General features: G+C 39.0%; 1 protein-coding gene across 1 annotated transcript; it reads right to left on the bottom strand.

Annotated features, from left to right (window-relative positions):
* Positions 1-2,226: 2,226 nt before the first annotated feature.
* Positions 2,227-27,604, bottom strand: ZRSR2 (zinc finger CCCH-type, RNA binding motif and serine/arginine rich 2). The gene is made up of 11 exons (XM_077145548.1): positions 27,143-27,604; positions 26,659-26,738; positions 19,944-20,022; positions 17,627-17,735; positions 17,280-17,366; positions 14,481-14,519; positions 13,710-13,828; positions 10,376-10,589; positions 7,565-7,620; positions 6,683-6,792; positions 2,227-2,782 (listed from the first exon to the last, which is right to left on the bottom strand). The coding sequence occupies exons 1-11, from the start codon at positions 27,181-27,183 to the stop codon at positions 2,262-2,264; spliced, it is 1,455 nt and encodes a 484-aa protein (XP_077001663.1). The 5' UTR covers positions 27,184-27,604; the 3' UTR covers positions 2,227-2,261.
* Between the last annotated feature and the right edge of the window lie 205 nt (positions 27,605-27,809).

The following is a 27,809-nucleotide window of genomic DNA, read 5'->3' on the forward strand; positions in this document are numbered from 1 at the left end:
TAATATGTTGAAAATTCACCTCCATTTGAATGTGGTGGTGGTTATAAGCACACACAGGATAAATGGCGGAAGATTTATGGAGTCTTCATGCACTTCAAGTTCATTTAAAAAATGGATTCCATGCTACCAAGAGCTAATCTGCACATTTATTTTCAATCAATAAATGCCGCTTTTAAAACCTTGATGCAGTTGATTTTTCTCCTCTCTCTGAATGAACAACTTAATTGTTCCATGTAGTCCAAAAGAACTTGATTCCTCACACACACACACACACAGCCCAGTGGAGGTTTCCCCAGGGAGTGGCGGTGCTAGCAGTCACCACGATGGCCTGGCATCTGCAGAGACTACTGCCTAAGAGTAGACTACTGCCATAATCAAAACTGTGGTTATCATGATAGTTAAGTGATCTCTCATTGCAGATAGGGCATGTTACACACGAAAACTATGATATTTAAGAAAAAGGAAGAAAAGACACTTGTAGGTTTAAAAGCCTCTGATGCACAGCTCTTCACTGAAGACATGTCTGTGGGCCACTGCTGGCAATGCAGAGTTGAAATTTTTGTATCAAATAGTATTTGGGTTTATATGTATAAAATGAGTGCACATTAAGTTCAAGATGGACAGCTATCAGGATAATGGACCAATCAGTGGCTTAAGAACTTGTATGGCCTCTCCTTCCATATCACCCACTTCATACTGAATGCCTATTAACATTTGAGGGAAAAGTCACCAACATCTGATAATCATCATCAGCTTAAGATGGTGTCTAGGCTTTGCATATCATGTTTAATCACGTACATCTTGGCTGTATACAGAGAATTACTGAAAACTTGGCGACAGTTTATAGTATTAGTGAACATTGTAGATAATTACAGATATCATCAACTGCTTTTAGGGTGAAGTAGGTATTTAAAATGCAGGTCAAAAATTTTAATCTGAAATACATTCTTACCACATAATTTATTGACCACGGATTAAGAACTCTCCCATCATTCACTCAGATCCCACAATTTAAGGAGTTTATTTTCCTGTTTCATTGTTAGCTTTTCAGCATGCTGTACATTTCTTAAATCCTTATTCCCAAATGCCACATTTGGGAGATTTTCAAGATCCCAAGTATGCCAGACAATGGGAAGCAAGTTACTAGGAAAAAATTTATCATGGAAACACGAGTATCTCTTGTGATCTGAAATCTAGGGATTTTGCCTTACTTATGCTTCTACAGAAGGTTCTTTCATGTTACTACTCTTCTGTAATGGTTTTTTTGTACCAGAATTGTTTTAACACTAGGCATATTCAGTACAGTGACCCAAATGTAAGTTTTACTTCTATAGAAAGAACTTCCCCACACCCTGACAGAAACCTCCCAGCTGAAGAGGAACTGAGGATCTGGGGTAGGAGGAAGGAAAGAAAAGTGACTATATCCTTTTTAGTACTCCAAAATAGAATATGAATTTTCAAAGTAAAACTGTCCAGCTAATATTACATGGAGAAAAACCTAACAGGTTATTAATAAAGAGCAAATAAGATTCTTAAAAGAGCCATGGACAAGTACAGAAGAAATTATTCAACTTAGCCAAAAAGTGAAGAAATCAATACATTAAAGACTTAAAACAACTTGATATTATGGGAACAGCAGAATTGACCACTATTGATAGAACTTTCTTGTATTCTTCCTGGAGGGCAATTTGGAAATACTTTAATACTTGTATTCCTTGATGTGATGTGATTTATCCTAAAGAAATTATCAGAAATGTGTGAAAGTATTAGACATCCATCAGAGGATTTAAATTTTTTTTTTCAGCACAGGATTCTGTAATAGTATAAAACTAAACAATTCAACAATAGGGATATGGCTAAATAAATCGATAGAAACACACCACGCAGTGAGGAGAAATCATGAAAGAATAAGGGACCTGATGAATTATGACAGTGTCTCATGTGAAAAATGCATATTCAGCTGCAGCTGCAGCCATAACTAAAAAAAGTGCATGCAGCCCAAAGGAGGAAAGAGACTAAAACGATGCTCCAGTGTTCCTTAGGTTATTGCTAAGAGTTAGTCACAAGTGATTTTCCTGTTATTTTTGCAGTATGTTTTCTAAGTTTCCTCTACTAAATATGCAATTTTTAATTGTCAGAAAAAAGTACTATTAAATAGGATTCCAGTCTATGTAGAGTACTGCCAGACTTGCTAACCCATCTCGAGTATTTAGCAGCTTTAATAAATAAGATACATAAATTTGTTTCACAACAAGATAGGTTTATTTGGCTTTGGGACTCGGCAGGTTTCTGTCTCTACTACCTGACCTCCTCCCGCCACGGCCTCTCGACCTGGAGGAACTCTGGCTGCGGCTGCGGCGGCTGCGACTCTTACTTCTCCGGCTCCGGTGGCTGAGGCTCCGGTTGGGGCTCCTGCTCAGACTTGGGCTCCGGCCCCTTTTCCTTCCTCTACTTCTTGAACTGCGCCTTTCATGGCTTCCTGACGTGTGTTTGTGGGATTTCTTACTCCTGTGACTACTTCTCCTTTTCCTCTCAGATTCCCCATTTCTTTTGTAAGAATGGTCTGAACTAGGACTTCTCCTCCTCCTTGGCCTACCGTAGTATTCGTCGTGGATACCCATTCTCTCTCTCCTATCTGAGTTCTTACCAAGGGAGGAGCCAGTCCGATCTGGAGACAGGTATATGTCTCTATTAGCTTCCCAAAATTCATTATTGGGATTTCTGAACACATGAAGAAAGTTGCAATGTTTTCCTCTTGGGCACTGTTGTATTTCAAATAAACCTGTAATGGAATAGTTATGAAACAGCAGTTACCACGGTGTTTTCTGAAGATGGTTCTTTATCCTTTTGAGAAGTATACTTCTGATGTTTAGATGTGTTAGAACTATTTCCTATGGTGTATACTGAGAAGGACTTTACATAAATTGATTTTACAGTTTTTGTTCCCAGAATTTCAAAAGTATTAAAATGCTTTAACAAAGGCACTCTGAAAGGTATAAAGCAGAGTTGTATTTAACCAGAATGCCCCATTTCTTCAATGGATTATGGTTCAGAGTACAGCAGACCAAATGGTAGCCTTATTATCATTTCTGGGGTCTCACCATTCCACTGATTCACAGTTTAGATCCCCCATTAATACTGAAGCATAGCCCTTCCAGTGCCTACAGTAGCATACTTTGAAGGCATGGTGAGGGGACAGAACCACTGGTCAAAGAAAGGTGTGATTATTGGCAGAGGATTCTGTATTTCCTTTACATTTCAAGTGTAAAGTGATCATCAACACTGGCCTAATGCTTTAAATTTACCAAAGTGCTATTTGCACAACTTGAAAACATCCTTTAGGATTCCCAAACATTTTTTTAAGCAGTAAATTCCCCAAATATGTAAAACAGTTGAAAGTGAACTACCTTCCTACCTCACAGTATACACAAAAATCAACTCAAAATGGATCATAGACCTAAAGGTAAGAGATGAAACTATAAAACTCTTTGAAGAAAGCACTCAAGTAAACCTTTGTGACCTTGGTTTGATATCATACCCAAAGCACAAATGACAAAGATAAACTGGACTTCATCAAAATGAAAACTGTGCTCCAAAGGACACCAATAAGAAAATGAAAGGAAAACCCAAAGAATGGGAGAAAATATTTGCAAATCATATATCTATGATAAAGGACTTGTATCTAGAATATGTAAAGAACTATTATAACTCACTAATAAAAAGCCAACCCAATTTAAAAATGGGCAAAGGATCTGACTAGACCTCTCTTGAAAAAGATGTACAAATGGCCAATAATAAGGACATGAAAAGATGTTCAACATCATTACTCATTAGAGGAATGCAACTCAAAACCAACAATGAGATTCCACTTCACACCTAGTAGGATGGCTGAGATAAAAAGACAGATAATAGCAAGTATTACAAGGATGTGGAGAAAATGGTACACTTTACATTGCTGGTGACATTATGAATTGTTTCAGCTGGTTTGGAAAGCAATTTGGCAGTTTTTCAAAAAGTTAAAACAGTTATGTGCATACAGGGTTTATTTGGGGGCGATGAAAATGAGACTAGAATTAGATGATGGTGATGGTTACACAACTGTGAATGTACTAAAAACTACTGAATTACACACTTTAAAAGGGTGAATTTTGCAGTAAATGAATTGTATCTCGAACAACTTTTTAAATTTTTTATTAAAAAAAATTTAACACCAGGAATGACTCTGGCCCTGGCTCCATGTGTTCGGCAATGCCTTCCTGACCAAAAGGGGGAAAGAACTAACAAAATAAGGTATCAGTGGCTGAAGGAGTTCAAATAGAGTCAAGAGGCTATTCTGGAGGCTACTCTTGTGTAAGCTTCAGCTAGATATTGCTAATTGCCACAGTTTGCCAAACCCCAAAAAACATCATGCCTATTAACCCTAAAGAATGCCTAGGGCTCTAACTGAGACTCTATAAACGTTTCATGTACTAAGCTTACTTTCCTGAAATCCATTATCTACAAAGGGTTCCTAAATTAGATAAGCTCTGAAACCCAGAGGGGCCAGCCTCTCCAAGGATATCAAATAATTCCATACCCCTAGCCTATATTGATACTCCTTTTCTTTTCTGTGAGTGGGTGGTGGTGGTTTTCTTTTTAAAAATATTTTTATTGAGATACCTTCATGTACCATACAGTCCATCCGAAGTATATAATCAGTGGCTCACAACATCATCACATAGTTGTGTATTCATCACCATGATCATTTTTAGAACATCTGCATAACTCCAGAGGAAAAAAAAGAAAAAAACCATACATCCCATATCCTTAGCCTTCCCTTTCACTGACTACTAGTATTGCAATCAACCCAATTTTTTTTCACCCCTTATCTCCACCCTATTATTTATTTATTTATTTTGTCCTTATTTTTCTTACTCATCTGTCCACACCCTGGATAAAGGGAGCATCAAGCACACGGTCACATTGTAAAAGCTATATAGTTATACAATTGTCTTCAAGAATCAAGGCTACTGGAACACAGCTCAATAGTTTCAGGTACTTCCCTAGTCTAGCTATTCCAATAAACCATAAACCACAGAGGGATATCTATATAATGCATAAGAATAATCTCCAGGACAACCTCTTGCCTCTATCCAAAATCCCTCTGCCACTGAAACTTTATTTTGTTTCATTTCTCTCTTCCCTCTTTTGGTCAAAGAGGCGTCCTCAATCTCATGATGCCAGGTACCAGCTCATCCCAGGAGTCCTGTCTCACACTGTCAAGGAGACTCACATCCCTGGGATTGACACCTTTTCAACATGAAAAAGTTAGAAAGGGCATAGCCCAGAGATCCTTACAGAGTGGAAGAAGGATCAAAGGAGAAGGAAGAGTTCTAAGAGAAAATAGGATTTAACAAATGAATTAAGGCAGCATACTGATTATGCTCATCATTATACACGTATTTCTCATAGTCTCCCGTGTCTTAGAGCAGCTAAAAGGAAAAAGCTGGAATTGTGGAACTGTAACCCATACCAAACTATGAAATCTGTTCTGTAGTTGCCAACTGGAGTATACTCTGAAATTACTGTTTTTCGGTTTCTTTTTTTGGTATATATTTCACAATTTAACAAGGTTAAAAAAAAAAAAAAAAGAAAAGAAACAGCCTCCTGCTTCAGGGGAGTCCAAGTCGTCCTCAGAAACATCTTGCTGAAATCACACTGGATTCTTAGGAAATTGTTTTATGGAGAAAGCAATTCCATCACTTTGATCCCCCAAGCTTGTTAACTTAAGTTGAAATGGTTCTGGTTTTCCTAAGCAAGGAATTTAAAAATATTTTTTGTGTAAATAAATGGTTTTAAAATGGCAGCATCCATTAAGACAAGGTTGCCAAACCCCCCATGTGATTCAGACTTTATAATAATGATGTACTTTGTAGTAAGAGGTTTTAAACAGGCAAATAAAAAGCAAGAAAGCAAAGTAAAGGATAAGACAAGCACTCCCCTAAAACCTTCAGGGTTTCCTCTCTTTTCATCTAGGTTCCTTCAGCAATAGCTTGGCTAAGCCCCTCTGATAGAAACCAGAAGTTAACTAGGCGCTTGAAACTGCTGGCTCCTCCTCATAGGACAGAGACCTCACTGCCCAATTTGAGCTGCCTCCAGGTGATAAGTCAGGCTCATCCAGGGTACCTTCAACTGGTCCCCATCCACGGTCACTGTGTGCACTGCAGTATGCATTTCATGTAAGGTGGGAAGCATGGTAGGTAATGTTTTGTGTGGTAACAATGACAGAACAGCCAGTAGGGATACAGATGGAAAGAAAAAACATAGTTCTAAGTGATGAGAGCCAATGTAAAGGAAGCACCTCTGAAACTGTGATAACAGAAAATATCACACATCCTAGAGACTTCTCAGGCTTCCTGAAGTGTAGTGCACAGAGCCTAGGGCTGAGGGTCAGAAGACTGGAAGGCACTCCCCTCCTTCATCAGTGATGCAGGGTGGCTTCCATCACTTCATCCATAAAGTGACCCCCAAGGTCCGTTACAGACCTGAAAGGTGATGCTTTGTGTAATAATCCCTGATCATCTACAGTGTGAAGGAGAAGCTATGTTGGATGTGTGTATGTGTGTGTGTTTTAACTCTTTTGAAAGACTTTCCTTTTATATAACAGTAGAATAATTGGGAGAACCATCATGTTGCATTTTACCACAAATTGCCATTTTCCATCGGGTCACTGGGCAGAATTCACACTGAAGCTGGCGACCGGCATACCATCGTCCATTAAACAGAGACAGGGCTGCTTGGCATTCTTCTTCCCTTTAGGCCAAAAATTCAAGAAGGACTTTATGACAACTTTCTAATATGAAGATGAATCTTATTATTAGTTCACCTTTTTCTTAATTTATTGTAGGACCACCAGTTCACTATTTTGTACTACCTGGGGAGTTCTCATTAGAGTATTCAGGCTCCCAAAGCTCAAAATTTATTCAGGAACCCTTTTTACTAACCCTCCAAGAGGTTTGGAGGCATGAAATTCTCTTGAGTACAAGCTTCTTAATCTGAAAGACTGAATCATTAAAAATGCAGAACTTTTATTCCATTGTTAGGGCCTCTTCTTCCTCGGTTAGGACTGCTGTTCTTTTTACAGTGGTTAATTGAACCCATTAGTTGTGGAGTTGCCTAGGCAAACCGCAAGAGAAGGAGAAAATAGCACGCTGCTCTCTTACCTGGTCAAATGCACAGTAAGATTATTCTGGCCTTCAATTTCTGACTCTTTCAATTTATACTTTTATATTCTCTATTCTAGTTATCCCTTTCAGCCAAGTATTTTATTATGGCAATTACATAAGTAATAATATAAGTGTATTGTAAAAGTTTCAAAACCATGTAAGTAGACAAAAAGAATGAGATACAGCTGTATTATTTTCAAATCCCTTCTATACTTCTATGTCAGATCTTAATATTTACATTTTTAAAAAAATATCATGCACATGAAAGCTCTTTCTTCAGTGGAAAACTCCCAGATATCAGCATAAAAAAACACCTTACTGGAACAAAACAGGAACACGTTTATGTTCAGAATACTTACGATTGGTACTGAACATATACATTGCCCCTTAGATGAGGTTCCAAGTTGCAGCTGACCTAAACAGCAATGAAGTATTCGGTTATAAATAACTAAGGGAAAGAAACTATCCAGTTATCAAATGCCCTTTGTCCAAACTGACAGTACCAAAAACAGCTATCGATTAAAGATCTCAAAATAGAGACACTACCCTACTCTCCCATCTGTTTTAAAGGCACGGCAGCACTACAGGCCCCAATTATCTGATCCTCGTTGATCCAGATCCATTTCTGTCATAAAAAGAAACTATTTTACCAAACATAAAAATACAGAGACTATAAACCAGCCCATATAAACACTGCTGTGATTTAACAGTAACATTTTCCATTTTTGACTGAGAAATTTTAAGAGAACATTAAAGATTCAGATGAGGCCCTTCCATCCTATTCTTCATCACACAGGCTGAGTGTATCCTTTGCATTCCAAACACAAACATACATACACAGATCTACATAGACACAAATGTGCGTCTATATTCATACACACATACAGACATATGTGCATGCGGGCCATAAGATATATACACGTATGCATATATAACATATATAAACGTATCTATATAAGGGTACACATATATTAGCAAGTGTGAATATGTACTGATAAATAATGTAAACTATTGTTTTGTAAGTCTTAAAATTTTATATAAGTAGCATTTACTTCACATTTGTTTTTCGAGATTTCATCATGTAAACTTAATAACTCATTTTAACTGTCTACCAGACACATCAAGTTATCAAATGGATTTATCCATTCCTCCAATGATGGGTCTCCAGGGTACGTCTGTTGTCTCAGCCAACACAGTGCTGTGGAAGCGCTGGTGACCACATCTGAGCATGAGGACTGCTCTGTGCTCTTAATGGGCAAGAGAGTGGTGATTTGTAGGTGACAGGCACCTTCAACTTCCCTGGGCTGTGACAAATTGTTCTCTGAAGTGACCAGGCTAATTTACACATCCTCACTCACTCTCAGTATTAACAGAATTTATGATTTTTTGCCTGATATGTGTGAAATAATATCTCAATTTACTATGTACTGCTCTCATGACTAGTGAGGGTGAATATCTGATAATGTGCCTTCAAAAATGACAAATCTGATTTGTACTTATATCATGGTATATAAAGGTCTTCAAACATTCACAATAAGGTCTACCTTTCTCTCAAAATAAAAGTATAATTTTACAAATTTTTTCCAGAGTAGTTTTATTATATCATCCAAAAAGAGGCAAGCTCAGTCCTGGAAGACAATTTCAAACACCATACCGAGATGGATGAGTAAAAAGCATCAGAGTCAGCACTGGCTGCGGGAAAGCCCTCACAGATCATTTAGTCCAATGGTCCCCAAGAACCCATCAGTAATTTTCCATGAGGAATTCAATGTTTCCAAATGTTTTCTACTAAAAATTTACTAAAGAGCATTCCATTTATAAATGCCAACCTAACTGGCATGAGCCTGGCTATTAGCACTATACAACTGATAGATGTATTTCCAAACAGAAGAGAAAAAATACATCGTGGGAGTGGGTATAGCCCAATCCAAGGGACCATGCAGTTTCCATGAGCCAGTCTGTAGTACGAGTTGTATGAACTGGTATAATCCAGGGACCTCAAGGAGACCTCTTACTAAATCCAAGCCCCTCCCTTTGTGGACGAGGGAAGGCATGGTGAAGTAAAGCAACACATTCGAGAGCAATGAGTCAAACCACACTGACTCCCTGGCCAGCACTTCCAGCATGGCACCATGCCTGTATGAAAACAGGTAGACCCACAGGGCATAAACAAAAGGCAAGGGGGAAAGAAGAATTCAAAAATAATAATTTTTAACTCCTGCTTGAAAACAGACAGAAGCCGAGTTTTGCCTCTTGTGTCATTGGTTAGCTCTGCTCACTGGCTGTCCTCTCCACTGTCATTTCTGACTAGCAGGGAAAAAACACAGCTTGAGTCCCATCTTCATCCCAATCATGTGACATTTTCCTTGCCCTGATAAAATCTTTCAGGTAAGGATCTGATCTAATCACAAACGAGGTAGGAAGCTTCACTATGTTAGGATTCAACTAATAGGTCCTGAGAGCAGCAGGTATTACATCTGACTTGACCCTTGCCTTAAAAAGTATTTAAAAATAATTACGTGTAATTGGAATACCTCTCCCTTGCCTGGTATGTAGCATTGCAAGCCCTCATTTTGGTGACAGTATGTTCCATTTTGAAAGTATCCAATGAACAAAAACAACATAAAATAAAAGGAATCAAGATGTAGATTCAGATGAATATGCACCGAGGGGTGGAAGCTGTAAGCAGGCACTGTCAACACAGTGCAACAAACCTTAGTAAGTGGAGTTGTTGTGATACACTGCAGCTAGAAGGGAGCCTGAATATAAAGGAAGGAAGGATGGGAGTACATTCACCACCAGATGCAGGGTCTAAGGAAGGCTTGGACCACTCTTTGAAGAGGTCCTAATACAGAGATTCGTATACTGGGAAATAGGTGGATCACTTTGGAATGGAACAAATGAGAGATCCTTTCCAATCTAAACCCTAGGATTCAAGAAATATGCTACTACATGTTTATGATTTCATTTACTATCTATACTGTACTGGCAATGAGGAGGGCTAGAAAGGGAGAGAGAAGGAGCCACATTTACTGTGTATGTGGGTGCCAGACACAGGGCCAGATGCTGTACCTCTCTGTCTAGGGACTGATCATACACCTTTGCTCTCTCACTCCACCGAGGATTTTGGTGCAGAACTAACTGATCCCCTTCCTCACACATATGCCCACCTTGAACTGAATCACTTTTCCCACATTCTTGAACTCAGGGAGCACATCCTCATAGAACTCGAGGAACTGCTGGTAGGTTTCCTCCTCACTGTACTCCAGGCTGGCATCAGGGTCATAGTCATCCCGTCTGCACTGCTCCATTCCAAATGTCGTAAACATGCTTTTGATAAGAAGGGTAGGACTCGAGGATGGGAAATTATGTTTACGTGAACATCTGCAAAGGAAAGAAAACACAAAAACCTTGCTTTAAACTGTGAGATAAAAACTCCCATTACCTAGCTGTTTTGACTTCATTGTCAGAACATGAAGCACACTCACATATCAAATTGCAACACTTAAAACTGTTCTGAGGATAGCCAATATGTTAGTTCTCATTAAAATGTAAAGTTGGCAATGATTTCCAAGTTCATATGCCACTCAGCTGCCTTCTAATGAAGTTCAGGGTGCCTAACAATGTTGAACCATAGGGACAAAAGAAGGTCCACTGGTGTGACAGGTTGTGGTGACAGGCACAAAGATCCCACAGAGGACTCTTAAGAGGAAAGTGAGAACTGATAATACAATCCTGGTTCTATAACAATCTCTAATTAACTTAGAGAATAGAGTTAGCTAAGAATGTACAGTTACTAGTCAATTTCAACTTCATAGACATCTGGCATTTTCTAGTTTTCATTCCTTCCCTCTGATCCTTGCCACTGTGTGGGTGAGTCAGGGCTCCCATCTCCCTGACTTTACAAGTAAGGAAGCTAAGGCCCAGAGAAGCACACTTGCCAAAATCATGTAGCTGGTAAGAGATGGATCCAAGATATCTAAGTGAAGCTACCATTTAGTGCTTGTTTACTACAGGCTATAATAAATATAATTTAATTTTATATTTATAAGATATACTGTATAAAATATAAATATAAATACTGTAGTAAACAGCATACCCTGTTTACTATAGGGTATAATAAATATAATTTAATTTTATTTGATGAATGAGGCTAACAATTATGAAGAACAATTGTCTTTCATAGTTTCAACTGGCCCAAGGTTGAGGTGACCAGACTGGACCTGAGAAATTTTATAACATCCTTTACATGAGCTTATTTTCTTATTTACTTCCTATTTTATATTTACTTTCAATATAAAATGAAAGAAAAAAAATAGTTCAAGGTTCCAATTAATCAAAAATTTCTGGGTTAGGGTTGTAAATAAAAATGGTAAGACAAAATACTTAGGAAAAAATCCACAGAACTTAGGAAGAAAAAAGCTGAAGCAGCATAAGGCAAGTGTTGGAAAAAACAATGGCCCTGAAATTACTAAATGTTTAAACAGTTCTCACTTTCCATGTCTGTAATATGCATCTATGCAGTAGATAGATATATCTTATCTACTCAGATGATATATAGGGTGCCCAGGACACACTGTGCCTACCTCACAATAAATGTTCAATCACTATTTCTTAATGTAAAGGCTCTGTTTTTCAAATGACCTCTTAGATTATTCAATCAGAGACCTTGCTATAAGATATGTCTTGCCAAAAACAGCTATTCACCAAAGAAAGAGCAAGGACTCATTCTGGCTGGCAATGTTAGCAGTCAATCAAAATTTTCTAAGTACGTAGCCCATATAGAATTAAACAAGCAACCAATTTAAAAAAGGTTAATATTCTGTTCACGGGATTATTATATCTGAATGAGTTTGGCTCTAATTCCCAGGTTGTCAAATGAGCATGTTAGTTTTGGAACAGGGCCAAAGTTGCTATCTAGGGAAAATCCCAACTTGGCTTGGAGGTAGTCCAAAAGGCCCATCCTCTAGTTCCTTCTGCAAAGTTACCTAATGGAAGTTATACGTGGGAAGGTGGTCTAAAGCAGGGGTGTCAAACCTGTGTGATTATCAGAACTACCTGGGAGAAACAGATTTTGCACATCCCATCCCACACCTACTGATCAGACCTCAAGAGATGGGGAACCCATGTTTTCAAAGCAATTCCCTACCTGGTCCTGAAGATCGGCCGTGTTTGGGAATCACTGGATTAGGACTGCTATTTAGCCACTACTTGGATACTGGGAGCAAGTCAGAGAGAGGTGGACATCACCTCAGCCCAAGGACGGCCAATAAACAGTGTGGGCATCCAAACGCCCCTGCAGGTATAGTAGCTAACTGACCCTCCTTTTCTTTTAAGGGAGCACAACAAGTAACCACTTTCTACCGAGCAGAGATGATGTTCCCGATGAAGCCTATTTGTTGGCCCTAGTTTTGTTGCTCACAGAACCACTAAATTTCTTGTCAAAGTTAAGCTTCAATTACTTATTAAATGGTTCCATGAAAAGGAACCATTTTATGAAAATTAAGTATGCAACTCTTATTAAACATCTATCAAATGTACTGTCCATGTTTCTACTCAATGTCTTTATATGATATTCCCTGGGAGAAATATTTAGAATCGGGTGCCAGGATAATCTTTGTTTTTCCAGAGATAGCACTTAGTCTTGCTTTTTGGTAAGAACTATAAAGCTTATTATCTGTCTGGAATGCAGTAAAATCCAGTCAAAAGTATCACACATACACAATAACTTGCTTCCTCCTCCTTTCCTTGCTTCTGATTTTCTCTATTTTCTTTGACTTAATGCAGTAGATTGTGAACCTTCTTTAAATCACTTCTGGGAGTAGGGTAAGAATAAGTAAATACTCAGAAAAGTAAAGTTTACCTTTCACCAGTGATTAGGTTCTTTTAAGAGAAAAAAATAGAATTCCTCCTCAAAGATGTGACTCCAAAAATACAATTCCACAAAGGGTCTAGGATTAAACACTGTTCTGATTATAAAAACAAACAAAAGAAACAGATGATGGGAGTGTTTTTCCAATGATCTGACAAAACTTCACAACAGAAAAGAAAAACTGTATGATCTTGAACAAGTCACTGAGGCTCTCAGTAAAAAAAGGGGACTAGTATATTTGTCTGAAGGAGTGGTGCTGGACTTCCTAACTAATTTCATAGAATTTTGGCTAACAATGCATCACCTGAATGATCACCATCACACTCATACATTTTATTTAGAGAGTTTAAATGCTAAAATTTCATATGCCTATGAAAATATTGGGAAATGTTCAGAAACTAATTTGACTATTGTCAATATTCACTTAAAACGACTCACAGGGATGGGTTTTGAGACCCTGACAATCCACTCCCATTCCCACAAGTATCTGGGGAACTGAAGTAGGAATGCAACAGACTCTTGATCATGAACATTTCAAACTGAAGCCTGTTCTTCTCCCAGAAAGAGAACTCAAAAACCTTGATGTGCTCAATTTGCTTAATTCTGACATGATAAAGCAAAGCATTAGTTACCTATCTCCAAATCTGCAGGCTCCTGTTTTACTGTAGAATGGACAATTTGCTCGATCTTTCTCCATTACTCTTAAATCCATGGGTGGCTCTGGGTTTTGCCACGTGGTTCCATTTTCCAACTGTTGGAGGAAAAAAAAAGTGACTTCACCAGCAATGTAAAACTCCATGAAAAAGTAAATGTTTAAAAATGTATGCAACTTGTTCATATTGTATATTGATTGGTTTTATTAATAAAAATTTAAAAAAATAAAATTAAAATGTATCCAACTATGGTGGCCAAAAATAAAAATCAGACATTTAAAATCATACACATTTAAATTAGAACACACAATCAAGGCTTTACAAGAAATTGCACTGACACATGAGCTCTATTTCTCTTAGCTCCCATCGTTTCTAATTTGTAGACATCACCACGGCTACCAGGAGTGGTTGCAAAGGTTTCCCTTCTGTCCATCCATTTTGGAAACGGTGTGAGGACTTATTAGGGAACCACCACTGATAAAGTTATTTAAATTATTCTAAATCAAGTTAAACAGCCCATCTAGGGTGATGTTGCTCACAAACACTTTAGGAACTATAAATAAATGCCCATGGGGCAATTCGATTAATTTGTTTTTGTTTATCAACAAACTTTTGTTGTTATTGTCATATAAAGAGCAGAGAGCAAAGTGATCTCAATAACCTAGCACAAAGCTAACAATGCTAAAAAAGTATTGTTTTTAAAGAAATGTTAATTGGTCTCAAATTCTTAATGAAAGGTTTTGAAAGTACCTCATTTTCAGCCTGATCCAGCATCTTCTGTGCAGCTTCCTACAAATGGTGTAAAACAGGACTAATGAAAACCTGGAAGTCAGGTTAAGTCACAGCTGGTGTCACTGGTTAAGAATCTCATGTGTAACAATTTAAAACAAACCACATGTACAATGGGCATTGGGTTCTAATTTGCTTTCTATAGCACAGATCTTCTGAAAAGCTGTCAAAGGATGTATAGCTAAGGATTTTTATTCAGATAAAAAATTTAGATCGCATTGCAAAATATTTAAAATATATTCTTATAATAGTTCCAATAACAACAATATTTAGTATATTTTTAACATTTTTAAGATGAGCTATTAGTGGATCCTAAAACACACAATGCTAGCTAAACCATCACAACAAAAGCTAAACTGTGACATGAAGAGCAGTAGTTTAGGATTCAGGAGATACTTCAAACTTTTTGATAAGGCAAAGTTAGTCCTGCAATATGTTAGTAAATTTCTACTAACTTGGTATTTAAACAAGTTTAAAATTATGATCTTCTCTTCCCTAGCCCCTTAAAGCATCACAGAAGAGGTGCTTATATACCTGTTTATTTGATAATTCTACTTGGTTACATAAGAGTCCTCTTAAACTCACCATGCTTAAAACAGAGCTCTTGTTCTCTCCTATCCCCGCCCACTTGAATTCCCCTCACCAAAAATGGTGCTGCCCTTTATCTACTAGCTCAAATTAGAAGCCTAAGAATATGACTTGAATTCTGTTCCTCCCCTCTCCCCATTCAAGCTACCAACTTGACTCAGGATCTTGACTCTGCCTCAACATCCCCTGAATCTGTATTTTACATTTATTAAGCACTGCCCAGAGCCACATCACCAGCCACTATATTTCCACTCCTGCCTCCTTGCTCACTGCTCTCCACCCGGTCCCCCATTCTTTATCCAGAAGTTAGAATGAAACGTTCAAGGTAAAGATACAAATTACATGAGGTCACCCCCAGCTTAAAAACTCTTCCACAACTTCCCCTTACTTTAAGCATAAAATCCAAACTAAACTCCGTGGCCCCAAGGCTTTACATGATCAGATCCTGCCCTCCTGCCCTCTGCCCCTGCTGCTCTTCCCCTTGGGAGCTCCATGCTTCAGGCCTCTTCCCTATGCCTGGAACCCTTCTCCCTGAGATCTCTGAACTCAGGTGTCAGGCCAAACATCACCTCCTTGGAGCAGCTTTCCGTAACCACACAATCTAAATAAATACTTCCCTACACATCACCCTCTGTTTTATTTTTTCACAGCACTTAACATGATCTCAGAGCCCTTAAAATCAGTTTTTTTTTGCTTGCTTATCACCTGGCTCTCGCAGTGAGAACCAATGAGAGCAGGGGCTGTCTTTTTCACTGCTCCATCTTGACCAACTACAGAAGTATCTAGCACACTACAGAAACAGGTAATGTATATTCCTTTATTTATAAAATAAAATCCATTTCTTTTTATCTGCCTGTCCTTACTGTCTCAAAGGGCTTCCTTTGAAATGAAACGAAAGCATTTAAAAGAAGGCTTAGCTTTTACCTGATCCAAAAAAGACCTCAACTGAAGAGCATTCTACTGTTAAAAAGAGAATTGATTCCTCTTGATAAAAAATGACAAGCTCCAAATAATTTTCTTGCCCTCTTAATCCCCAATGTGATCTTGCCTCATGTAGAAAGCAGTGTTGATAAGAGAGTGCCTAACCTGCACTGGAATTAACTGACGGCTTCAGACACAAAATAACAAAGGTCATAGAGGTTGCTTCTACCCCATCATTACTAAGACATAACCAAATGCTCTTTCCCCCATTGTAAGATAATTAACTGCCCAATTTTATGTACTTCAAGTTTACTAATATCATAGAAAAGATACATCCTGATGAATCAGTCAAGGAAAGATGAGCTGTGATATCTTTGAAATAAATACACTGTTAAGGAACAGCAGCAAAACTTACCAAGTTAGTGTTAAAATAAAAAAGAATTCTGTAATATATATATATATATTTTGTAATATTTGTTTTGTAATATAGTTTTTTTTACATGAGCAATTTTGTATTAGTTACAATTGCCTTTAATGGCCCAAGTTGGAAAGCAAGTCAATATTGAATAAAAAAAAATTCCTTAAATCCTCGATAGTGAGTCCCTAATTTCTCAAACTCAAGTAATTCTTGCTGACATACCATAAGCAGTTAAGTTCCTTATGAATTAAATAAATGTGGCAATTATACAAAATGTTATTCTCTAAATATGTTGACTCAAATACAACAGAGCCTCAGAATAACACCATTTGCTATAAAGTAGTACATATTTGAAAGCAAAGGCCAGCCACCTGTTTTTGGAAATAAAATTTTATTGGCAGACAGCCATACCAATTCATGAACATATTGTCTATGGCAGCTTTCATGCTTCAGCAGCAGGGTTGAGTATTTGCAGCAGAGACCGTATGGACCGCAAAGCCTAAAATATTTACTATCTGGCCCTTTACTGAACAAAATTTGCCGACCCCTGCTAAAAAGGGTAAATTGGATAAAGGTGAAAGAAAATTTTAATTGAAGGTAGACTTATCTACCATTGCATGAATCCGAAGAAGAGAATCGTAAGGAAACTCTAATGTATGTCTATAACTAAAACAAATGGTTCTCTCTAAACAACCAAAATAACAACCAAAAGAAATCGAAACAAAACCCCAAACCCTCACACGTCTAGGCTTACTCTCCAAGCCCACACCACACTCCATGGCTGCACTATAAGAGGATACGCAGTGCGTTTATCCTCCAATGACAGGAATCACCTCTCTTTCTTTCTTCTCCTGTAGTTTCTGCTCCTCCTCTTCCCTTTCTTTTCTCTGCTGTTCTTCCCATTCTTCCCTTAACTTTCTCTGAAAAGGAAAGAAATAAAAGGACGGTAGGTAATTTCTTTTTCAGACTCACTTTTTTTAAAACATTTAATATATGGGGCAAGTAAATGAAAAAATTTTAAATACATCAGTAAAATGGATAACATCAGTTTTTGTTTTGTTTTTTTTTTAATTCAAGATATGTAACATTTAAGGAGAGAAAAGTCATTCTGGATTTTAATTAAAAGTTGTTTTGGTTAACTACTTAGTCAATCAATTAATTAATTTGATGACTACTGTACCTCTTGTTCTTCCTGCCGTCTTCTAACTGCCTCTTCCTTTTCCTTCTTTATTCTAAATTCTTCTTGTGCCTTCTGCTCCCTCAGCAACCATTCCTCATGTAATTTTTGCCTATCAATGCCATGATATAATCAAATGATTTTAAAATGGGTATTGATCTACAAATATATATACACACATAAGAGAGCAAAATGACACATTTTGAGAATGACTGAACTATCATGAAAGATATTTTCTATAAAGCTGTTAAGTGGGGGTAAGAGGACCAGAAGATAATGTGCAGAGATCTTGAAAAAGCACTACATTTCAGCAACTATCCTCCTAGAGGGTAACAGCTTAAAATCACTATTTCTATATTTTGTATGTGTACGTCTGTGACATCTTTCACATAAAAACTGACACTACAACTTTCCCTTTAGGCTGATCATAATGATATTTAGGCTCCAATGAAATGTGTAACAAGTTTCAAGGCAACATCGAGCTGTTCACATTCAGAAAGTATTACTCTTCCAATCCTATGCATTTTTAGCATGGAGACTGTGATCACAGCCCTTTGAAAACTCTGCATCTTCTGCACGTACCTCTGGACTACTAAAGACATTCCTGTGGCTTGCCCCAAACACCTAAACTCCTGAAAGAAGGAATATCAAACTATGTTGTGAATACGTCTTAAGAAAAAGATGACGAAACGTTATAAAACTATATTAGCAGGTGTTTATTTTTTTAAATGACAAATTATAAAGAGCAACGTTACCTTAAAATGGCAAGTGTCTCAAACATTCAGTATAAGTTTCTAAGTTAAAAACTATTTTTTATTTTTAAAGTTTGGCAATTAAGAGTTTAAAATCTACATTGCATTTTTCCTCTTAATGTGTGAAAGGGAGATGAAACACAAGAAATTGTTCTGTATTACTTCAGCAACATTAGTAAAAAGGGTTTAAAGTCTACCCTGGGGACCTAACCACAATTTTAAATATTCTATGGGAAAATATATATAATTTCCAACTACAGATTCCAGAAACACATCTTTAGCCATGGTAGAGGCTGATTTACTGCATATGCCATGTTCATGTGCATATTACAGGATACATGTAGATGTTTCAGAGTATGAGACTCCGATTTATGAATCCTATGAGGAACATATTAAGTGTATAAAAACTGAACCAAAATAGTATATACAATTGACCACAAAAAAAAGGAAAATCATAAAAATATTACAAATTTAGTAACTTGAATATACTATACATACCTATTTAAAATAACAGTGAAAACACCAGCAAAAAGCACAAAAATGGCACTAAATGTATCACAAGAAGGGTACTTGTTGACTGTATAAGCAACCTCAGCTGGGAACGTGTGTATCAGGTGCCTCAAATTTTTCGCAGCTCTGTGCCTGTCCACAAATGATCATGAGAGCACCATGCATTAAGTAATGAGAATCGACTATATATTTCAAAAGAAAAAAGGGCAAGACTTAAGCAATTTTCAAATAGCTAATCAAATTTATGAAGAGATATTCGACCTTACTAATTAAGAAATTTATACTGGAAACAATGAAATACAACTTTTCACCACAAGAGTTTTAGAAATTGATGATGCCTGTGGGTAGGTCAAGGTATGTGGAAATGGGCACCTTGGCTCACTGCTAGGAGGGCTGCAAACTGGGATGCCCTCTCCATGGGACCACCAACATTTTACATATACCTATCCTCTGATCTCAGCTGTTTTATTTTCAGGCATTTTCCAAAGGAAATAACAGGACAATTTCCAAGGACAGATAAGCATGGGATGCTCATTACAACTTTTTATATACTGGTACAAAACTGAAAGTCGATCAAAGGAGAACTTTAAATTATGAATAAAGAATAAATTCTACTACATCCATATAATGGATATTATGTTGCCATTAAAATGGCTGAATTAGATCTCTGCATTGACACTGAAATATATGTATCACATACTTAACCAAAAAGGCATTCCATAGAATAAATGGATAAATACCATCCCATTAGAGAAATTCAAATATACAGTACATAAAGTCTTACTTTCTTAACCGTGGTTATCTTTGGGTGTGTTACATTTATTAATAGTTTGTTTTGCCAAAACATTTACAAATTAGCAAAAATAGTGAAAAATACTTCCATTAAAAACAAATGACAGCATTCAGTTTCAGCCCCTCAGCTACAGATGTAAATATTTTATACAGGGTATTTTATCAGACCTGTTTTGTACAAGATTTTATAAAGAAAACTAGTAAAGGCTTATAATATTTAAATAAAAATAACTGAGTTCACTCTAAATGTTGAAATCCGTGCTGACCTCTCTGTCTCCAACAGCTTCTCTTCTTCTAGTTGTTGTTCTTCAATAAAAGCGTCCTCCTCCTCCTTCTGTGAGAGTCCTGAGGGAATTTAAATGTTTTACTAAACTATCTGAGTACTGCAAAATCTTAATAATTTGGGAAATATATAAAATCTTTAATCTTTACAATTACAATACAACTTTTTTTTTTGCACGGGGAGGCACCAGGAATCGAGCCCGGGTCTCTGGCATGGCAGGCAAGAACTCTGCCTGCTGAGCCACCGTGGCCCACCTGATACAACTTGTTTTTAAAATGTTCTAATAATAACGGCTTCGGCCCTTTGGGACAATCTGAGCATCAAAAAGAACAGTAATGGTAGTGGCTAATATGTTTAATTTAAAAATCAATCCATGGCTCCCTAGTAATACTAAAAAAGGTGGTGAGAGTATGGAAGGGAACAATGTCTTTACAGAAGAATGCAACGAAAAAAATGTAGAGCAATATAAGTAGAAAAACCATCACTTTTGCAAACATTATTAGAAAAACTAATTTAGGCAAAAATGCTAAAAACAACAGATAAAAGGCTGTTGTTAAGATATTTATACCATCTTGTAATATCACCCCACAGATTAGTACTAATTACAAAGGGGGAAATGCACTTTTGCACTAGAGTGATCTGGTAAGCAATACCTTAACCACACTTGGCATCACTACCAGTGGAACAACTGACATTACAGACCTCCTGATGTAGGCAGTAAAAAGTATGCACATTCGCTCTATAGTATTTTAGTATTTTATCATAAAGAACATAACCCAAAGCTAGTCATGAGAAAACAATCAGACATATCCAGAATGCAGGGCATTCTGCAAGATAACTGGCTTGAGCTTTTCAAAATAATCAATCCTGATTTGGAGAAGTTTAAATATGGCCTGTTAATCATACTACTGAATTACTATTGGTTGACTTTAGTGTGAGTTTGGTACTGAAGGTCTGGATCCAGGAGCAATGTAAGTATGTATGTATTTCCATAAGGAGAAAAAGAGAAATAAAGCAAAATGTTAGCAGGCAAATCGAGGTGAATGGTTCATAGATGTTTGTTGTACTACTTTCTATACACTGGAACATTTTCAACGTTCTGTACACTGGAATATTTTCCAAATAAAAACATGGATAAATAATCCAATAAAAATGTATATCCTCTCCTTTTCAAAATTTACATTTGAGAGAAAAAAGAGTAAGTAGAGATGGATTAAAAAGAAAAAACTGAAGTGATCTCAAGGAAAAACAATAAAAGAGCTCAGGCTTAAAGGAAAAAGATTTTGCCTCTGTCACATATATTGAGTCTAGGTCTAACCAAGAGCCGAGCCAGTCCTAGATAATGAAAGTAATTTACTTTTCTTAAGCAAGTAAACTTATTTCAGCACCTGAAATTTAAGGAAAATAGGCCAAAAAATGGGGAGAAGTCCTAACCCAGACAATTACTCACATAATCACATGACCTGATATATGTAAAGGGCCTCTCCGAGGATGGGCACAGAAGATATGACTGACTTGTTTACAGAGGTATGCCCACAGAGTAGACACTGGGCAGAGCTGATGCTGGAAAATATCAGTTGACTCACTCACTCAATGTCCCCATCCCCACCCCAAACCAAGTTCACATAAGCTCCACAAAGGTGATCATTAACACTTTGGGGTATGTAATTTTCTCTACATGTACAATCAAATATATACAAAGGGGTATACATATAAGTACAATATGTCTGATTATATTATACATGTAACTGTTTACATAGAATCATGCTGCAGTTTTGCAACTTGTTTTCATACTTTATGTTACCTTAATTTCTGACCAGGCAGCTCATTTCAGGCTATCTCAACTATAACTGGGTGCTAAAGAGGCTGCCTAGAATTGAGAAGTCAGTATTCTAGAAATTTCTACAAATCATTTGCCAAGTCATTAGAGCAATGTTCTCTATATTCTAGGCTTCTGGGTAATGTCTGACCATCCAGTGTGTGCTGCAATGGATGAATAGCAGTATTTCTTAGTCTACGGTATTCATGAGCGCCCTAAGTAAAGGATCAGAATGTGCAAAATGAGGAGCCTAAAGTTCAGGGTCAGGTGCTTCACCTTGGATCTGCCATTAGCTATATAATCCTGAGCAGACCAGTGATCTGTATCCTTCAACTGACTGAACTACCAAAGGGAGATGATCCACTTGACTCTCCAACCAAGGCTCACTCTGAATGTACTTTACAAAGTCAAAAGGAAAAAAATCAACATGATAAAAACACTAGATATTACAGAATTTAAAACAGGGAAAGAAAAAGACGAAGAGGTTAAAAAAAAGGTATGGTGGAAGAGAAGTTGCTGAGAACATCAGGGGCAGAAACAAAGTACAATATGGGCATAAATAACTCCAAATTACCCTGTTTTTCCTATTATCCCTGATGTTTTATCTTGCCTCTGGCAGACCGGTTTTTATCTAATAAAAGAGAGATGCTGTAGTAGTTCGGTTCAGGTGTCAATTTGGCCAGGTGATGGTCTCCAGTTGTTCTGATGCTGTGGACTTAAATCATCAGCACATGAATTTCATCTATGGCTGATTACATCTGCAGTCAGCTAAGGGGCATGCCCTCTGCAATGAGTGACATTTAATTTAATTAGCTGGAGGCTTAAAAGGAGGACTCAGACAAGAGCTCAGTACAGCTCAGCAGAGCTCAGCTCGGCCCAGCACAACTCTGCTCAGAGTTCAACACAAACCCAAATGTTTGGAGATGCAGAAAGAAAATGCCCCTGGGAAAGCCATTTGAACCCAGAAGCCAGGAGAGAACGCCAAAAGATGTCACTGTGTGTCTTCTCAAATCAGTAAATTTGCAACTAAATAAATCCCCTTTATAAAATCCAATCCATCTCTGATGTATTGCATTCCAGCAGCTTTAGCAAACTAAAACAGATTTTCGTGCCAGAGGAGTGGGGTGGTACTGCATTTGCAAGTACCAAACGGCTTTTTAAATGGATAAGGGGAGGATCCTGGAAGAACTGTGAGGTGCTTGATAGAGAAAGCCTAGACTGCTTTGAAGAGACTGTTGGTAGAAATATGGACTCTAAAGATAATTCTACTGAAGCCTTAGATAGAAATGAGGACTACGTTGCTGCAGATTGGAAGGAGAGCAACTCTCATTTTGAAGTGGCAGAAAGTTTGGCAAAATTGAGTTCTGGTGCTAGATGGAAGCGATAATTTGAATTTGATGATTTGGGATGCTTGGCTAGGGAGATTTCCAAATTGAGTGTAGAGGATGCTGCCTGATTTCTCCCTGCAGCTTATAGTAAAATGCAACGAGAGGGTGTTCTAGTTTGCTAGCTGAGGAAATGCAATATACCAGAAATAGAATGGCTTTTAAAAGGGGGAATTTAATAAGTTGCTAGTTTACAATTCTAAGGCTGAGATAATGTCCCAATTAAAGCAAGTCTAAAGAAATGTCCAGTCAAAGGTATCCAGGGAAAGATACCTTGGTTCAAGAAGGCCAATGAAGTTCAGGGTTTCTCTCTCAATTGAGAAGGCACATGGTGAACACAGTCAGGGCTTCTCTCTCATCTGGAAGGGCACATGGTGAACATGGTGACATCTGCCAGCTTCTTCTCCTGGCTTCCTGTTTCATGAAGCTTGCCGGGAGGCATTTTCCTTCTTCATCTGCAAAGGTTGTAGCTGGTGGACTCTGCTTCTCATGGCTATGACGTTCTGTTCTCTCTGACTCTCCCATTCTCCAAAACATTACCTCTTTTATAGGACTCCAATAAACCAATCAAGACCCACCCAAATGGGTGGAGACATGCTGTCACCTAATCCAGCTTAACAACCACTCTTGACTAAATCACATCATCCAGGGAGATGATCTGATTACAGTTTCAAACATACAGTATTGAATAGGGATTATTCCACCTTTTTGAAATGGGATTTTGATTAAAACATGGCTTTTCTAGGGGGCATACTTCCTTTCAAACCAGCACAGAGGGATAGGCTAAGAACAGAACTTTTGGTTACAAAGAAATCAGAAACTGATGGTCTGGAAAATTCTGGGCTTTCAGAAAGTGAGACCCCAGAGAATAGCGCCCCATGTGAGGATTTAACCAAACATGGAGCCAGTCAGCCATTATAAAACAAGTCAGGACTGGAGATGGAGTTATCCAGAAAGGATTTGTGGAAGATCAGCTTATCTAATGGCATTGATTCCTGTATACTACATACCAAATGAACAAACTTTTTGCAAGGCCACTGTTGGTCTGGACTGGGAGGAACAGACAGAAGGAAAAATAACCTCAGAGGCAGAACCATGGAAGCTAAGATCTGAAGCCAAGAAACCTTGGGCCAGGATCCACCTATGTGTGTAGAGAGGGTGAGTTTGCACTGGAGATAGAGGGCAGGCCCTCCACCTGGATGTTCAGAAGCGTTTTAGTGCCCCAGGCCTCGGGGAGGGTAGAGCAGATTCCCTGGGGACTGTGGGGAGCCTGGCTGCCACCCCATTGTTTTGAAGGGGTTGAGCATATGCCCTGGAGATGGCTGAGAATCTGTGTGCCACTGAGATGCCTGAGGAGGGTGGGGTCAGAAAAAAGTGGTCTCCCCAATGCCCCCCAATGTTGCAAACCCTCATCCCAGTGTTTAGAGAGAATAGGGCTGCTGCATAGGCTCTTGGAAAGGGTGGGATTGCCACTTTCTAAAGCCCCAAGGCTGAATGACTCTCAGACTTGGAGAGTTTTGAGTTTGCCCTGCAGGTTTTCAGAACTGTTTAGGTCCAGTGACCCCTGTTTTCCTTCCAATTTCTCCCTATGGCAATGGGATCCTTTATCCTATGACTGTTCCTTCTTTGTATTTTGGAAGCTATAAATTGCTCTAAGTTCACAGGTCCACAGCCAGAGGAGAATTTTGCCCTGAGACAAACCATGCCTACAAATGACTGTGATGAGCTTGTGTACTATTTTTGAGTTGGTATTGTATTTATTTGTATTGTTACTGAAATGGCTTAAGGCTTTTGTGACACTGTGATAAAATGAATGTATTTTGCATATGGAAAGATTTAGTGCATTGTATGCAGGAAAGATGAGCACTGTTGGGTGAAAAAAATGTCTGTTACTGTTTTCTATTTAGACATTAAGTATAGATTTAAGGTAATGTGTATAGTTGCCAAGCTGAATAGGGGTGGATACTGTAACAATTAGGTTTAGATGTCAACTTAGCCAGGTGATAGTCCCCAGTTGTTCTGTTGCTGCAGACTTAAATCATCACATGAACTTCATCTATGGCTGATTACATCTGCTGTCAGGTAAGCAGAGTGCCTTCCACAATGAGTAATGTTTAATTTAATTAGCTGGAGGCTTAAAAGGAGGAGTCAGAGGAGAACTCAGTACAGCTCAGCCAAGACCAGCACAACTCAGCACAAAGCTCAATAGAGACCCAGACTTTGGAGATGCAAAAAGGAAACACCCCTGGGAAAGCCGTTTGACCCCAGAAGCTGAGAGAGAAGGCCAGCAGACATTGCTGTGTGCCTTCCCAAATCAGTAAATTTCTAACTAAATAAATCCCCTTTATAAAAGCCAATCCATCGCTGGTGTACTGCATTCTGGCAGCTTTAGCAAACTAAAACAGATGCTAGCACAGGCTGCAGGTGAACACACTGCTTTGTCCCTTCCAATTATTCTAAGTACTGCTACTAAAATAATTACTCAGGAACCCTGATGGTAAATGAAACCTCCATGGCTGTCTTTCTCAAGGTCCAAGAATCCTTGCCACTAGAGATCATAATCTCTGGACTATGAGAACTGTCCAGGATAATTTAATAAGCATATTCTGTATAATCTGGATGACGACCATTATGACCCAATACTGCTCTGTGATTTCAGCAATCCCATCTATATTTATAACCACACTGGCCTAAGTAGTATTGATTTTTATTCCAAGTAGGTTTAATACATAAATTTTAGGTTCTGCCATGTGAAGCCCAAATAATGCCGCAGTTAGCTGTACAAATGAAGATTCCATGGCAGTGTCAATAGAAAAAACGTGGTTAATAACCATAGTGCCACAGTAGTGGAGGCACTACAAATTCTAAAGAACCTATGCCAGGGCAGTCAGTAGTACATTCATGTTGTGAGCATCTGTTTCACATCATCCCTAACATTACATTAATGTAGAATGGAATTTTACTGGAGGTGTAATTTCATTTGGTTTTATAATTTGTAATTAGATAATTTGCAAAGATATTGTTTTATAGCCAAACAAAACTCTCATAACTAGTTTCATACATATATATTCAAATAGCCTAGTAACAATAATAATAACTTGAATTAACAAGAGAGCTTTTCCATTACTCAAGTATGAGAAAAATATGCAAAATCTCTAGTTATAACCCTTGACTCCTGCTGATTTTACAAACAAATACATTCACCGAATACTTACTAAGGGCAGCACTAGCTACTGTAATTCATGGTGCCTGCACCTGGAATATCAGACACATTATAAACACTTTCAATGGATGATGATTCACCACGTGTTTTCCCCCCGCTCTAGTACGGTAGCAAAGTTTCTTACATGGGTCTAACGTAACTTTATTTGGGAGGCAGCAGGCACAGCAATTTTTCATCAGATACTTGGCTTCCTTCCACTCTGGGGCTTCAAGTCAGGGCGGGGCCAGGAAGGCAATTTCACACACAGAAAACGGGATGAGAAGTCCATTACCTGAGTCTCTCAGCCGAGCGAGTTCCTGCCGACGCTTCTTTCGTTTCTCCTTCTTTAGGGCGGCCCGGTACTTTTTGTGACTGGAAGATCGAGACACACACACTGGCGCCAGTGGCCGCATTTGCTGCATTGCCCGAGCTCCCCTCCCCTCCGCGCCCAGTGACAGGAAGTCGATCGGCTACTCAGGGGTGAAATCTTTCACTCGTGTTTTAATGAAAGAGCAGCCATCTACCATTACGTCTTCCTTCCACGCCCATCCCATAGGTCTTCTCCATCCCGCCACCTGTTGCCCACCTCCTTTCCTTTAGCCCAACAACGCCTGTAACAGACAGGGGTGCGCGCCCGGGAGGGGCTCTTGGTACCGCGGTGGCTCGCTCGCTTAGCCCGGCTCCCCTTTGCTTCTTCCTTGCGCATCCTCTAGGCTCAGCCTCGGCCCGCTCGATCCCCCCTTCTCGCCAGTGCATCTCCCCGGAGCCCAGCTTACCTCTGCTTCTCGGGAAACAGCATCTTCCCGGGAGCCGCCATCTTGCGAGCTCGCCCCGCCTCTAGAGAGAGACAGCTGAGGCGGGCTCAAGGGCTGGAAGGCGGGCGCAGGCGCAGTGTTGCCCGGCCGCCAGAACCAGGCCGGGGCGCCTCAGCCCGGGAGGGGCCCGAGACGGGAGACAGCAGCTTCAGCGGGCGGCTCTCCTCCCAAAGCCCTTCCCAGATTACCGTCGCCTTCTCGAAAATCCTTTAGGGCTCCCACCCCGGAAACAATTCGCCAGCATTTCCCTAGTGCTTTATCACTGTCTCCCCACGTCAGAGAAGGTTCAGGTCACACCTCTCCCCTTTTCTCCTCGTGCACCCACGAAACCTCACCCCCCAGGGAGCTGCAGGAACGCCCTCGCGTTTCCAGCACAACCCTCACATCCTTCAGGGCTCCTCCAGGCTCCGCCTCTTCCTACCTGCGCTGCAGACGGAGTTCCCGGCTCCGCCTCTTTCCCCAGCTCTACCTATCGGCGCTTTAGGCACAGCCCTAGACTCCGCCCCGGGCTTAATAGGCGACCCTAACTCCCGGGGTCGCGGAGGTGCAACAACTGCCCCCAAGGAGCTTACAATCTAGGGGCAGAGAAAGCCCAGTGCGTAGATAATATGATACATGCAAAGATGAA

Source organism: Tamandua tetradactyla, chromosome X (assembly GCF_023851605.1).
Source record: "Tamandua tetradactyla isolate mTamTet1 chromosome X, mTamTet1.pri, whole genome shotgun sequence".
Taxonomy (NCBI): Eukaryota; Metazoa; Chordata; class Mammalia; order Pilosa; family Myrmecophagidae; genus Tamandua; species Tamandua tetradactyla.

What these genes read in the sequence shown, in the direction of transcription:
- ZRSR2 (XM_077145548.1), bottom strand. Translation starts at nt 27,183, where the DNA reads ATGGCGGCTCCCGGGAAGATGCTGTTTCCCGAGAAGCAGAG. An exon ending in GAAAAGTGATTCAGTTCAAG is followed by an intron (nt 7,621 to 10,375) that starts GTGGGCATATGT and finishes ATTGCTGTTTAG; the next exon opens with GTCAGCTGCAACTTGGAACC. An exon ending in ATGGAAAATGGCAATTTGTG is followed by an intron (nt 2,783 to 6,682) that starts GTAAAATGCAAC and finishes ATTCCATTACAG; the next exon opens with GTTTATTTGAAATACAACAG.